Here is a 15,089-nt window from a genome sequence, read left to right as displayed (position 1 = left end):
CACAAACCACACATTTTACAAGAATGTAGGAGGACCCGGTTGATTCACTTTTCAAACTTGAAAAATGAGGCATATTAACAAAGCACACTAAATGAATCAGCTGTTTAGGATGATCTACAAGCCAGTTCATTTTCCTGTTATTAAATAACAAACCATGAATCTTGACAAATGAACCCCACTAGTTTGACATTATGTGAAAAACTCCTAACATGCTTGTTTCTGATGGTTACTTCCCTTTCGAAATTAAATTTCAAGATTGACTTTATTTAAATTCTGATCGAGGGAGAGAGCTTGTTAACCTTCGTTTTGACTGTACATTGTTTCTCATCATTCTGTTCTTCCCCCTTCCGCTGGGCGAGTCATTTTCTGTGCCTCAGTTTTCTCATTTGTAAACTGAGATTAGTATCATTTGCCTCATGAGGCGGTTATGAAGACAACATAAAAAACTGCTTAGCAAACACACATTAAATGCTACCTATGAGGACTTTTTGCCTAAAAACAACATCTTCCAAAATGATGCTAAGTCGTTTTACTTAATTTTCTGAAGAGGACACAGGTATTGATCCACTGATTTAGCCGTCCCAACATGTGGCTAAAAAGGCTTTAGCCCGTATCCGGTAACCCAAAACAGACGGTCCCAGGTGCGCAGCCACGAATACAGTGGAAACATCTAAGAAAAGTCCGTATACTTGTCAAGATACACAGCGTGCAGAGGAGTGCTCTATCTCCCTCCTTCAATCCGAGCACCACCCACACCCCTCTTTTGAAAATCCGCCGTTTCTACTGGGTTTAACCAACTGACACTGCAGATTTCTAACAACCCTTGCCCTGTTACAGGCTCAGTGTTACAGTGTTCAGTAACCCCAGACTGAAGTCCTCACCACTCCTAAATAGGATTTATAAAGTGTGACTTTGAGCAATATAGCAAAGCCAATTTCATCTGAAATAAAATATCTTTTTACTAACATTTTAAAATTTCTTCATCATTGCCTCAGGATGATTTAAAAGCTAATCAATGATAGAATTCCAAGTTCATTTAAAGACAAAGACTTGAGAAAGAAATCAGTCACGTTTAACCACTTTTAATCAGGAAAGTGGCTGCTGTGACCCATTGACCCCTGAAGATTATCGATGCTTTTTTTTTTTTTTTTTTTTTAAGATGCTGTAGTTTAGTCATCTGTCTTTGACAGCCGGGACATACATCTCTTTTGCTTTTCACAAATTAATTCATTTCAGCCTGTGCATTTATCAGACATTCCCGGAACCTTTGGCCATTGTTTTCTTGATTCAAGGACGTGTCTTGTGAAAATGGGTTGAGAGGAAGGTATTTATAATTCTCAAAACCAAAGAATGGTGTACAATGCAAACCGCTCCCTGAATCATTCAGTATATCATTTTTAGATAAATGAAATATTAAGAATTAGCGCCAGTGTTAGCACTGGGTCTTAAAAATCTATAGATTAACTGGTTCAGTAACACTGAGAAAGGCTACCTCTTTCCACAGAATTTCTAGAACTCACAAAAAGAATATGACATAGAATTCCTCCTTTGTGCAGTTCTTTCAACGGGCTTTCAAAACACACCCTTTCTCCACAGCAGTCTGGTGCTTCCAACTCCCATTATAAATTACATACCTTATTTCCATGCATACAGTTCCTTCTACTCATTCCAGCTGTGATTTGCTTTTGACTGTTTTGTTTAATTTTTTTTTTCCCCAGTGAATACATTGGACCCTTTGCAGGGCACACTTATTGTTTTAGGCACTATGCAATTTACTAAATGGCGTTCCAGCTACGTTCAGTGCTCGCAAAGGCCCCTGAGGGAAAACCAAAGAATTAAGTAAACACTTATTGATCATCCTGTACTTGGTGCTTTCTTATTTGATCCGTCAAGGGCTCAGTCTGAACTGGTCCATCTGATCAGTGGGACGTTGAGCTGGGGACATTTTCCTGGCTCTCTGGTGGTTTCATCGGCCAGGCAGGAGGAACAACTGCTTTAAACAAAGCCTCATTTTTAAGAGAAGCCTGAGTACAGCATGGAATTCAAAGAATTTCGAGGGAGGAGAGGCGAAAGTGGTAAAAAAAAAAAAAAAAAGCAAGCCTTGGGAAATTGAAGAGAAGAAAGCTTGGGAGTAAAAGATAAATTCCATCTGTTTTCTGGCGAGACACAGAAACCAGGATGCTACTTCGGCCGGGATGTACTGAGCACCTACTAAGCACACAGCTTGCTAAGAGGTAGAGCTAAGTGTTAGGGGATGCCCCAGGAGTGAAACACAACTTGTAAGTGAAGAAGGATGAGTTTTTCATGTGGGCCAGGAATCGTGATGCATGCAGGTATTAAATTTAAAAAGGCAGTGAAGACATGCCATTTTATTCAAATACTGGGAACAGAAAATATTCTCCTCTATAGTTCATTTTGAAATTCTACATTAAAAATGTTGGTAACAAATTAATACTAAATTGGCCCTGGCTGGATAGCTCAGTTGGTCAGAATGTCATCCCGATATGCCAAGTTTGTGGGTTCAATTCCTGGTCAGGGCACAGACACAAGAATCAACCAATGAATGCATAAATAAGCGGAACATCAAATCAGTCTCTCTCTCTCTCTCTCTCTCTCTCTCTCTCTCTCTCCCTTTCTCCCCTTTCCTCTCTCTATAAAATCAATCAGTATATATTTTTGAAATGAATACTAAAGAAATGCTTGAGAAAATGTTTATTTGAAAGAAGGGAGTTTGAGTTGCAGGGTTTCGCTTCTGTTATCTCTGGCCTGGCACCTCCCCATTTCATAAACAAACTGCCTCGTATACCTTTGACCACTTTGTGTTTGCATTTGACCATTCTGTCTTACTCTTCCCACCTCCATACCCCCAGTTAGTAAGGGGAAAGTCTGAGGGAAGGGAGGCCAGTACGGAAGCTGGAAGTCCTTTGTATAGCATGTGGTTCAGACCCTCTAGGGAAAACGTGGGAATTCAGAGGGAAGGATGATTCTGGAAACCTCTCAGAGACTTTGACAGCTGACAGTATTTTGAGATGTAGGGTTAGGGAAGAGATGAAGCTAACACTACGTTTCTAGCGGGAAGGCTGGAAGAATGGGGTAATTGTGAGACGTGGCTGGTATAGAAGTTTGGGAGCTGAGAGCAGATCTATTGAGTTGCGTTTTGATACACTGCACCTAAGAGGCTTGTCTTATAGTCAGTTGGAAATAGGACTGAGGTACATCTGAAATCCTGGAAATACATGTCAAATGGACTGTTATAGCAGGAAACAAGGCTGGGTACTGCTAAAATGTGGCCTCTTGTATGGGATAAAGCTGCATTTATTCAATTTTATTGTACATCATGTAGCCTAAGTATTTATTAAGCCCCTACTTGCTGTTTGATAAGTACATACCTCCTACCCATGATAAAGTAGCTAATGTATCTTCAGGTTAATACCCAGCCCAAAATGTCCCTAGTGGAATCTGATAAATGTGTTGATTGTACCCTTAGGTAGCTTTCTTGGTTATGGTTGAGAATATCTGGGATAGTTATATAGATCAATATCACTGGCAATACAGATATGAATGACAAGTGTTATCTTTACCATCATTATTATTATTACATTTTTGTTATTGCTAATATTTATTGTGTACTTACTAATTTCCAAGAACCAATTTGTTTGCATTAGCTCATTGAGTTTTGGTAAAGCCCTTTGACACAGAAGAGTACTATTTTTTATCCTCCTCACATTAATGAGAATGTAGTGTCTCAGAGAGATTAAGGCACCACCCAAAGGTCTCACAGCCAATAAGAGACTTTAGGTACTCCTACCCAGAGAGACAGCATAATTAGAACTTTTGAAGAAATGCCTGCACGAGCAGGAACAAAAGTGTAATGAGTAGTACATCTACTTATTTTGGCATGTATAATTATAAAGACTTTCACACTGTGCATTCCAAGATGTTGGAGGTCATTTTATCATTTCCTTTCTGTCATAAAATAGTGTGACAGGTTAGAGAAATAGTTCTTTACTCGGGGAGATTTTACTCCCAGGGGACATTTAGCAGTGTGTGAAGACATTTTTGGTTGCCATAATTGGAGAGGGGGTGCTACTAGCATATGGTGGGTAAAGACCAAAGAAGAGGATGCTACCACTCTATAATAAACTGGACGTCAGCTCCAACAAACAATAATCCTGTCTATGTGATCACAGTGCCTAGCTGAAACCCTGGATTAGAATAAAATAAAGGGGATTTTGGCTGCAGGAAGAGAATGGTGGCTGAGTCTTGTCAATATAAAGTCTTTTTCACCATGAAGAAGCAGGTTTAGAAAGAAGGAAAATGATGAGATAGATTCATTCATTTGTTTATTTATTCATAGAAGAACTATTCACAACATGATTTCTATGTATCAGAAAGAGTGCTAGAGAGTAATGCTGAAGAAACAACATAAGGGAGTTGCTTTGGAGAAAACTTGGGAACAAGAAGTAGAGGCAAACCAGAGATACTTGACTATTAAGAGTGTGCTGGGCAGAGTGTTGGTGTTGAGAGTGAGCTGTGTTCTATGAACAGGGAGATCTTGAGATAGCATGCTACTTTACAGGTCTAAGGAAAATCACAGAGGACACACTCAGAAACCATAGGCTACTGTCAGGAGCACCTGGGAACTTCTTCTTGTCCTATTCATGGCAAGCTTATGCTGTTCTACATGCAGGGCTAGCTAGAGGAAAGTGCATCTGATATTCTCAGAAGTCTACAGCGCAGGGATATATGGAAATGTGTGTGTGCATTGTGCATGTGTGGATTGGAGAGGCCGAGATGCTTGCATTGCTTTCGAGGTGCTCTGCTGGCCTGTGAGTAGGTGCTGGCTCTGTTTTTCCAGTAACAGCCTTTTCTGTTTCCAGCAGTCCTATGCACCAGCTCCCCACCCCATGGCTCCTCCCAGCCCCAGCACAAACAGCAGCAGCAACAACAGCAGCAACAACAACAGCGGGGAACAGTTGAGTAAAACCAACCTGTACATTCGAGGCCTTCCGCCAGGCACCACTGACCAGGACCTAATCAAGCTGTGCCAACCGTAAGTGCCCTTCTGCTCTCCGTGCCGTCTCTAACCCACACACTTGCCCACATGGGCTCAGACCACCCAGGACGTGGTTCTTGAACCCCAGTACACCCATTCATTGGTGTCTCAGTGAGGAAGACAATGGTGTATGAATGGGATTGAAATATGAGATCCAAGTCCACCTTACTTTAGGGAATGAAATTCTTCTCCTGTATGGTGTGAAAGTGGAGGTTCTTGAGAAGATGGACATGGGCCATGTGCTGGCTGATAGGCATGTATTGACCAGGAAGATGATGAGCGAATGTGTTGTTGGGCCCTCAAAACTTGTGGCTGGTGAAGTCAGTGATGCGCCTCATGAAAAAAAAAAAGCTGCTTTTTCTCAGAAGTATTAGTTGGGAGGATCTCAAAAACTCAGAAGAAGCGATGGAATTCAGGACGGTTAGCTCCTGTGTTGCAAAGCTTTTTGGTCAGCTTTTGATCAATATCAGTTCACTAGGAACCAGATAGTGGGAGAATGATAAGGCAGATTCTCTAGTTTCTTTGAAGACATCTACTTCCATGTCTAGTGAAGCTATTTTTCCACCAAGGCCGAGAACTGCATTTGCCAAGTGGCTTTATATTTTCTAGGGAGTGTGCTAATGATTTGATGCCCTTCCAAAATGTTTTTATGGTTCTCTTATCTACCAGCATGTATTATTAACATGCTTATTTCTGTGAAAAGAATTAATCATATTTAAATTTACCCTCCAAAAAATGAACAATGGATAATGAATTAAGAATCATAGATCTGTATTTTTAGATTGTTGTCTGATGGTTTCCAAAGTAATCTTAGCCCAGCTATTTATTATTTGGTTGAGCCTTAGCTGATTATTTTTAAATTAGGGGGAACTATTACTCAATTTTTTTTTCTTTTAATTCACAGGCAATGCTTTTATAAGAAGGTAGAGAGGATATTTATTTTGTATATTTTCCAACCTTTAAAATATTGGAAGAGGAAAACAAAGCAGACAGTATTTATTTACCTTTGTTCTGGTTTTTAAAATTGGAAACAAATATCAAAACAAGAGGAAGTGGCAGATAAACCAAAACATAAAAATGTAACTATGTAACCTGTTGACAGTATGTGGATTATCATGGGGTCACTTAAAAAAATTATTTAGGAGCAGATTTTTTTTTTTTTTCTGAAGCTGGAAACGGGGAGAGATAGTCAGACAGACTCCCGCATGTGCCCGACCGGGATCCACCTGGCATGCCCACCAGGGGTGACGCTCTGCCCACCAGGGGGCGATGCTCTGCCCCTCCGGGGCGTTGCTCTGCCATGACCAGAGCCACTCTAGCACCTGGGGCAGAGGCCAAGGAGCCATCCCCAGCGCCCGGGCCATCTTTGCTCCAATGGAGCCTTGGCTGCGGGAGGGGAAGAAAGAGACAGAGAGGAAGGGGGGGGGTGGAGAAGCAAATGGGCGCTTCTCCTATGTGCCCTGGCCGGGAATCGAACCCAGGTCCCCCACACGCCAGGTCGACGCTCTACCGCTGAGCCAACCGGCCAGGGCCAGGAGCAGATTTTTTTTCTTTTCTTTTTTTTAATTGAGTGAGAAGAGGGGATGTGGAGAGACAGACTCTTTCAAGTGCCACAACCAGTATCCACTCGGCAACCCCTCGTCTGGGGCAGATACTGTGCCCATCTGGGCTGTTGCTCCATTGCTCAGTATCTGAGCTATTTTTAGTGCCGAAGGCAAGACCCCTGGAGCCATCCTCAGCCTCTGAGGCCAACTTGCTCGAACCAATCAAGCAATGGCTGTTGGCGGGGGGTGGGAAGAGAGAGAGAGAGAGAAAATAAGGGGGTCAGAGAAGGAGGCGGGGTGGAAAAGCAGTTGATCGCTTCTTCTGTGTGTCCTGACTGGGAATCCAACCTGGAACAACCACACACCAGGCTGATGCTCTACCACTGAGCCGACCAGCCAGGGCCTATTTAGAAACAATTTTTAAAAAAGAACAAAATGTGCCAAGCCTAAGAAATATGAATATGTGTTAGGTTTTGTTCTATGAAATATTGAGGGTGAGAATTAGAAGGGCAATCACTCTTTTTTGTTGTTATTGTTCTTGTTGTTAAAAAAATCAAAACCGTTTGAAAAAAGTAAGGTCCTTGGAAAAGTGAAAAATTGCCGACCTTATGTCAGAAGTTTCAGATGAAGTATCTTCTGTAACGGTTCCTTGGTCATTACATTTTTGCCTGTAATAGAGTCTCCTGTGAAAAGAAAATCTAGCAATTAACTGTTTTTTATATGACTCTCACTCAGAAAAATGATTGGATGTTACAGAACAATTGTTCCTCATTGCTCTATGCTAGTTAGAGAACTCGTTCAAACACAGATTTCTAGGCCCAAGGAATTATGTTTCACAGGGTCCGGGTTAGAACCTAAGCATATACATTTCTGTCAGGCTCCGAAGGATTGTCAATATTGGTGGGTCTGGGGGTTTCACTTCTCTCTACAATCGTATGTATACTATTTCTAATACATGACGTTTCACTTATTCTATGAGGTCGCTGAGTTGGAGTTTTGTCACTATGTTGTCTGGAGGCAGATCATTGACTCTCTGTGATCCTCAGTGTCCTCTTAGAAGTGTAGGTTACATTGCAATATCAGTGGTGTGCTGGAGCTGCTTGTGATTAGTGCACTAGAGCTAGTTTTTAAATATTCTGGAATTCTGTTAAGTGATTCATTACAGACTCACTATCCTGAAGGGAGCCCTACAAATCAGGGCTTTTTTGAAATTTCATCTCATTTCATTTTTATTTTATTTTTTATTTTTTGGATAGCTGGTTAACGAACATGTCGCTGATAGAACATTATACTATGAAATTCTATATCAGTGTCCATTTCTGCAAAAAAAAAACCACAAAAAAAAAAACATTGCCAGAAATCTATAGATGTAAAGTATTACCTAAAAGCTTATTATTGGCATTATTAATTCAGGATGAAAATTGGATCACGTAGAAATATTATTTTTGAAAAAAGAAGTTTTGTTAATATTGCATTAGAAAAAAAATTAAAGAATGCTAAGTGCACAGAGGGTAATGGTTACTTATCCTTAGTAATTTTTGCTAGCTAATAAGATGTGGCCCATGCGCTTGTTATTGTAAAAATGTTTACGGGCTCTCCGGCTCCTGAAGTGGTCTAGACCTGCTGTTTATTACTTAGATTTATTTTCTTAGAGAATCTCGCAGAACTAATGGGATCGAGCAGTGGAATGTAATAGACATAGCTGTCTGTGCACTTAGAGATCGGGGTTTCGGTCCTGGCTGTGCCAACTGGGTAGTGTCCTTAGACAAACAATTTGTCACGACTTCACTTTGGTCTCCGCGCTCCACATATAAAAGAATGTAGTTGAACTCAATGGTCTTTTAAACTTCTTTCATGCTAAAATTCTGATATTTTATTGAGGCCCCTCATTCGTTAGCAGTAACACCTGCTCTGGGCGACCTTGTTTATCTTTCGCCAATCCCTTTCTGCAGAGTTGCTGAGGCCACAGCCTAGTTGATACAGCTGCGTGAATATGACCTAATGGCTGGACACGCCCTTGGTACAGGACCAATGTAGGTCATGTGTGAAATCCTCTTTCCTTTCTGTAGTGTTGGCCTCTTACATTGCGCATTACTATTTTTCATTAGCGCTATTCTAAAGATGCAAATTATTTGCGTGTGATCACTCATTCAACACTTTAAAATAATTTACCTAAAAAAAAAAGATGTTTGTTGGTTTATATAAAATTGCCATCAGGATCAATTTTCCATGTTTATCCCTACACAATTATAAGTATTTTAGAGTTAATATTATCCTATAATATGGAAAATGCAATGTTTGCTTATATCCATAGTAATGAAATGACATAAAATAGAGATATACCAAAAAAGGGCATAAAAATATCAAATTATCTGGTATTTGAATGCAATATCCATATTAATACTAATAAACAGCAAGAAAATGATATTAAAGAAAAGCAATTACATTCTTTCACAATGACTACTTCGACAGTAAATTCTGTTAAGGTATTCCATTCACATTCATCACCAAGGCTCCTATGTTTGGATTGCAAATAAAGCCAAAGAATTGAAGACAAAATAATAGACACGAAGAGTGATTTCACTCATGGAAAATCTCTAGTTATAGCTATGTTTTGGAGAAATGCATTACATTGCACGTCTTATAGGAAACACGTGGCAATGTCTTCATCTCAAGGAATCTCAAGGAACTTTATTGTGTTCTCATTCAAGAAATATTTATAGAGCACCTCTGTCGCATCCCGGATAACGGGCTGAAGATTCAGTGGTGAGTACATTTAGAGAAAGGCCTAGGACACCAATGAAATAATCTCATGATCAGATATAACATTGCAAGTGTAAATGCAATAAAGGAGCATGGACCTAAGAATCTCTGTAATATGAATTATATCCGGGTAGGAACATGAACAAAGGCATTTCTGAAGAAGGACAGTTAAGCTCAGATCAGAAGGAGGAATAGGTTTAACTTAAGTGAGAAAGAAAAGTACGAACTTTCCAGGCAGAAGGAACGTGCGTGTGGAACCAGCGGCTGGAGGGAGCATGACAAAGACAAAGGGTTGAAAACAAGGCCCATGGCCCTGGCCGGTTGGCTCAGCGGTAGAGCGTCGGCCTGGCGTGCGGGGGACCGGGGTCGATTCCCGGCCAGGGCACATAGGAGAAGCACCCATTTGCTTCTCCACCCCCGCCCCGCCCTCCTTCCTCTCTGTCTCTCTCTTCCCCTCCCGAAGCCAAGGCTCCATTGGAGCAAAGATGGCCCGGGCGCTGGGGATGGCTCCTTGGCCTCTGCCCCAGGCGCTAGAGTGGCTCTGGTCAGTCGCAGCAGAGCGACGCCCCGGAGGGGCAGAGCATCGCCCCCTGGTGGGCAAAGCGTCGCCCCTGGTGGGCGTGCCGGGTGGATCCCGGTCGGGCGCATGCGGGAGTCTGTCTGTCTTTCCCCGTTTCCAGCTTCAGAAAAATACAAAAAAAAGAAAAAAGAAAACAAGGCCCGTGTGGTTCTAGCAGAAAGAGGCAGTCGGAGCATGGGGCAATATGAGTTGGAAACGTGGAGAGGAATAAGATGACCCCTTTTTATAGCGTGATAAGAGCCTTATTTTATCCAAAGAACAACAGAGAAAAATCACTGTATTGTCACAAACTGGAAGGTATCATAGTCAGAATTTGTTTCAAAAAGGTAACTCCAACTGCGTAGTGGAGAGAAAGGAACGCTCAGAGTGGGGATAGGTGAACAGTGATTTGGAAGTAACGGATTTATGGGCAGAGAAGCAAGCTTGAGGATGAATGATGATGGTGGTGGATTAATTATGTGTGGTGAAAAATGTCTTCTTTCATGTGCTTTCATGTTTCTATTAAAAAGCAAGGGCTTGAGAAAATTAACCAACCAAATGCCAAAAGAAACTTTGACATAGCACAAAATAGGACCCAAATCGCTGATTTTTAGTCTCTTCTTCTCAATCAGTCATGAAAGGTCATCAATAAACTATTAAACATTGAGAAGCTACAACATCCTTTTAAAATCACTAAAGGCAAATACTAAAATCACTAAAGTGGGCCCTGGAGCAATGTGGGGGTGAGAGTCAGTGACCATCCCCCGGTAGTCAAATATCCACATATAACTTTAGACTCCCCCAAAACTTTACCAATAACCTAATGTTCACCAGAAGCCTTACCAATAACAGAAATTGTCAGTTAATGCACACTTAGTATGTTGTATGTATTATATACTTTATTCTTACCCTGAAGGAAGCTGGAGAGAAGAAAATGATATTAAGAAAATCATAAGAAAGAGAAAATACATTTATAACACTTTACTGTATTCCTTGATACCTGAAGTTTGTCATCTGTTTACAAGATAAATCATGTCAGTATCAATATTTTCATATATGTTACAAAATACTGTAGATGTTATATTTATAAGTTAACACTAGATATCAAAGATGAAGAGAAAATATGAAAAGGAAATTCACATTTATTTACAAGTGTAACAATTCATGCTCTGATAACCAAGAAGCAGAAACACAATTGCTTTTTGGTAGTCTAGTGTAGTCAATACAATAGCTTAAGTGATAGTAAGAAAATCAGCAAAAATTTTTCCAATATATTTATTTTTAAATTTCCATGTATAAGTGGACCTGTCAGTTCAAAAGCATGTTGTTCAATAGTCAACTGCATAATGAAAACTAAAACTCCAATTGATTATACAATTATGTTCATGGGGTGGGGTTATCAGTTCTAGACTTTGGGTATAATACTTGGATTATATGTCTTTTATGCTTATTGCAAGAAGAGGAGATAGAAGGGGAAGAAGATAAATTTGACTTAATAAAGATAAAACGTTGGAACTTTTTTGGATAGAGTAGAATTTTCGTGATATAATTATTTTTTCCTATACTAAGCTATGTTTCCTCCCTGAAAGAAATTGGAAACTCCTATTATATTTTTTGTTAACATGCCCTTGAAACACATTTAAATTACTCTTAAAAAAATAAAACCACACAGTGAGCATAATGAACAGAATTATAAAGGGAAAGAATGTGTTTACATTTTCCAGGTGGGCAGTACCTTTTATCAAATCATTCTCAAAACTTCCAAATGTTACACACACAGTGTCGCCCTAACTGGACATCGCCCCCGCATGAGCATAATGAACTGATTTGGAGCTAATAACAACATTCTGCGGGTGATGAGTCAATTCTTCTTCTGTGACAAAGTAAGCACGGTGTTGCTAAAGCCACCTGAAGTGTAATACAGGCAAAAGAGGGAAATGCTTGGGTAGGTGCAACGTACGTTTCCCATCCTCCCCAGAACACCAGGAAGCCGCCTGCCCTTCATTTTTCTCAATAATTATTATCCCTGCTCGAGCTCTGACATCTTAGCATGGCTCCGTTTCAAGTGAAGCTGTGAATGTCATCTTAACATTTAACAAGAGAGAACTCCCCCAGTGAAACAGGGGGATGGAGTAGGAATGTTTGTGCTCAGAGCTGAGGGTCTGTCCAAGCTCATCCTTTGAACTGTTTGTTCCCCAACCCTGTTGGACGTTTCTGGCTCCTTAAGGTGAGCCTTGATGCTGAACGGGAAGAGCTAACTCACGTGCCATCTGGGCTCCGAGTGCCGAGTCCATTATACGGGGTGTCGGACAGTGCTGACAAATGCACCAACGCAATCAAACCTTTTATCAATTGAAAAATAACCTTGTCACAGTAATCTGTCAAACTGTTCAGATACAACTAAAAGGAAAACAAGTTGTCATGCACTCCAGAGTAAAGGAGTAAATAAGAAAAAATATGACTGGGAAATGTTTTGAGTTCTTTCTTATGGTGTCTCATTGAAGATTTAAAAGTTCCCTCTAATAAGACCCAAGGAAATTTATTAGGAGCTTTCTTCTGCAAGTCAGACTCAAATTACGCAGCTGCTTTTTGAGGTGTCATAAATCTGGATGGTGGCAGGTGTGAGTAGGAAGTGAAGTTGAGGATCTTTGAACCCTGCCTTTGTGTAATTTAAATGAGAGAGTGCCTTTAAGGCTCAAAGTAGATGTCTGAGTTCATTGAGTCAGCATAGAGCTGACACTTGGTTACATATATTAATTTAGATTTTGGTACAATTATATTTGCCAAGTATGTATTGTAAATCAGACATAGTTTGTAATTAATAAGTGCTTATTAGTACTACATTTTGTATTTTTATATATCAACAACATTTATTATGTAAGTATTATATACCATGTACTCTGCTAGGTTTTTATATTACCTTACTTAATGCTCAAAATAATCCTGTACAGTGGAAACAATAATAACCGAGTAATAGTTGACTAAACTGAGACTCAAAGGGTTAAGGGTCTTGTCCAAGTTTATACAGCCACCAGGATTCAAAACCCAGCTCTGACTTCAAAGCCCTTATTCATAACCGTTCAAACATTCATTTAATGAGAACAAGGGTAGCATAAGTCATGAGTTCTCAAATCCATGGCTGTTCATGAGAATCCCTTGAGGAGCTTTAAAAAATACTGATGTCTGAATTTCACTCCCAGAGAGTCTGACTTAACCTGTATGGGATCAGCTTAGACATTGAAATTTTTGAAAGCTTGCTTAGCGTATTCTAATACGGAACAATATTTGAAAACCCCTTGTGTAAATGCTACCTACACTAATCGAAAAGCATAATTTAATCCTTTGCCTTACTCTGACGCATAGAATCTAGACATTGCATAGGAGCTACAAATTTGATTTCAATGAACCATGAGACTTAAAAATAAATTTTATGATAATTTTAGAATGAATTGGACTTTCTGATTATAGAATGGGGTACTTAGATTTAGATGTGAAAAATCACGCCCTGGAATAGGACTTCAAGGATGCTTTAAAAGTGTGCTTAGGGCCCTGGTCAGTCAGCTCAGTCAGTTAGAGCATTGTCCCAAAACACTAAGGTTGGGGTTTGATCCCTGTCAGAACACATACAAGAAGCAACCAATGAATGCACAAGTAGGTGGAACAAAAAATGAATGCTTCTCTCTTTCTGTCTCTCTTTCCCCCTTCCTCTCTCTGTCTCTCTAAAAACAATAAATAAAAATAAATAAAGGTATGTGATTAGAAGGATCTCACTTTTCTTTTTGACATAATTTTCATAAGCCAAACTATTCTTCAACTTTTTACTTTTTAATATAATGTTTGTATTTAATTGATGATTAAGCAAGAAACCATTGTTTTAACTCATACTATTAAACTTTGTATCAATATATATATATATATTTTTTTTTTCTTACTAGCTATAGTCTAGTGAATATAAACCTAGTGAATCTTAAAAAAATGATTGGCATTTAAAGGGTATCCCAGGAATTATAGTCCCACTAATTCATTGACCATTCATTCATTATTGTTTTTTATGACTTTGGATGATGAAGAAGATTCTGCTGAATGTCTATGATTTTTTGAAAATCTTTTTTATTTAAATTGCTGACAGCTGATAAGACTCTTTCATATTTATCCTGGAAACAGAAGAGAAAAATAGAAAGGAAGTCACTGAGAGCACTAGTTAACTTATGTCACTAATGTTGGTGGCAGCACACACACAGAAAGGGAAGATGAGGAAGCGTATGCTGAGCTCTCCCTGGATTTGTCCAATAAAGTCTGGGAGCTCTGGGAGAAGTTGAATTCCAGGTATATTTACAGTGTGCCTGAAATTTTGAGGGACTTGGGGTTCAAAGGCAGGTCTCTGGCAGGTTCATAGGACATCTTTGTTTCAGAGTGCCTAGCAATCTTCTAATACTCAAATACAGCAGACTTTGTAGTCCATATTTTATTTGATCTCTCTGTCACTTGACGCTGTTGACATCTCCTTTATTCTCTACACTTCCTTCCCTCTTGGCTGTCCTATCTCTCTTCCCTGGGTCTCCTTCAAGCTTTTGGAGAATCTTCCTTCCAACTTTTCCTCTATGAGCCTTTTGATTATTTTGGTGTTTTCAGAGTGTTGACCTGTCTTCTCACTCTACAGACTATTCATTCTTCTCTACTTACATAGTTTCAGCTATTCTGATGATTATTAATTTATATCTCTAGCCTATGCAAATATATTTCTTCTAGTCCTAGATCTGTATCTCATTATTCCCTGGATAATTTCAAATTTGAATCTTAAGAGCTATATCAAACTCACTCTCCTATAAGGACTATTCCTAGACTTGTTTCTTTTTCAATGTTTTCTTTTTCTGTGAAGGGCACCATTATCTATCAAGTTACTGTAAAAAAAACCCAAAACACAAAAAAGCCACTTGGAGTCACTCTTTTCCCCAACATGGAAACAGTTCCCAAGGTGCATAGATTCCAGTTGCTTGTTGTTTATAATAACCAACATCTTTTCTGTTTCACAACTGCCATAGTTTATTTGCTTACTTATTCAAAAGCATTTATTGAATGTTATCTATTTGCCAAGCACTGCAGATAGCTTAAAGACTGGTAAGTCTCTGCCTAGAATGTGCATTCTAATGAGGAGAGATAATATATG

The 15,089-nt window shown here is 39.6% G+C and overlaps 1 protein-coding gene across 4 annotated transcripts in view; it reads left to right on the top strand.

Annotated features, from left to right (window-relative positions):
• The window catches only part of RBMS3 (RNA binding motif single stranded interacting protein 3), a 1,408,740-nt gene that overhangs the window by 861,810 nt on the left and 531,841 nt on the right, over positions 1-15,089 (top strand). For 3 of the 4 annotated variants that reach the window (XM_066351336.1, XM_066351337.1, XM_066351339.1), the window contains one exon: positions 4,881-5,053. In XM_066351336.1, coding sequence (XP_066207433.1) covers positions 4,881-5,053 — 173 coding nt within the window. The remainder of the gene's footprint in view (positions 1-4,880; positions 5,054-15,089) is intronic. The other variant, XM_066351338.1, reaches the window with a different exon arrangement.

Source organism: Saccopteryx leptura, chromosome 10 (genome assembly GCF_036850995.1).
Source record: "Saccopteryx leptura isolate mSacLep1 chromosome 10, mSacLep1_pri_phased_curated, whole genome shotgun sequence".
Classification (NCBI taxonomy): Eukaryota; Metazoa; Chordata; class Mammalia; order Chiroptera; family Emballonuridae; genus Saccopteryx; species Saccopteryx leptura.
Note: the sequence above shows the minus strand (reverse complement) of the source record. Positions and strands in the feature narration are given on the sequence as shown.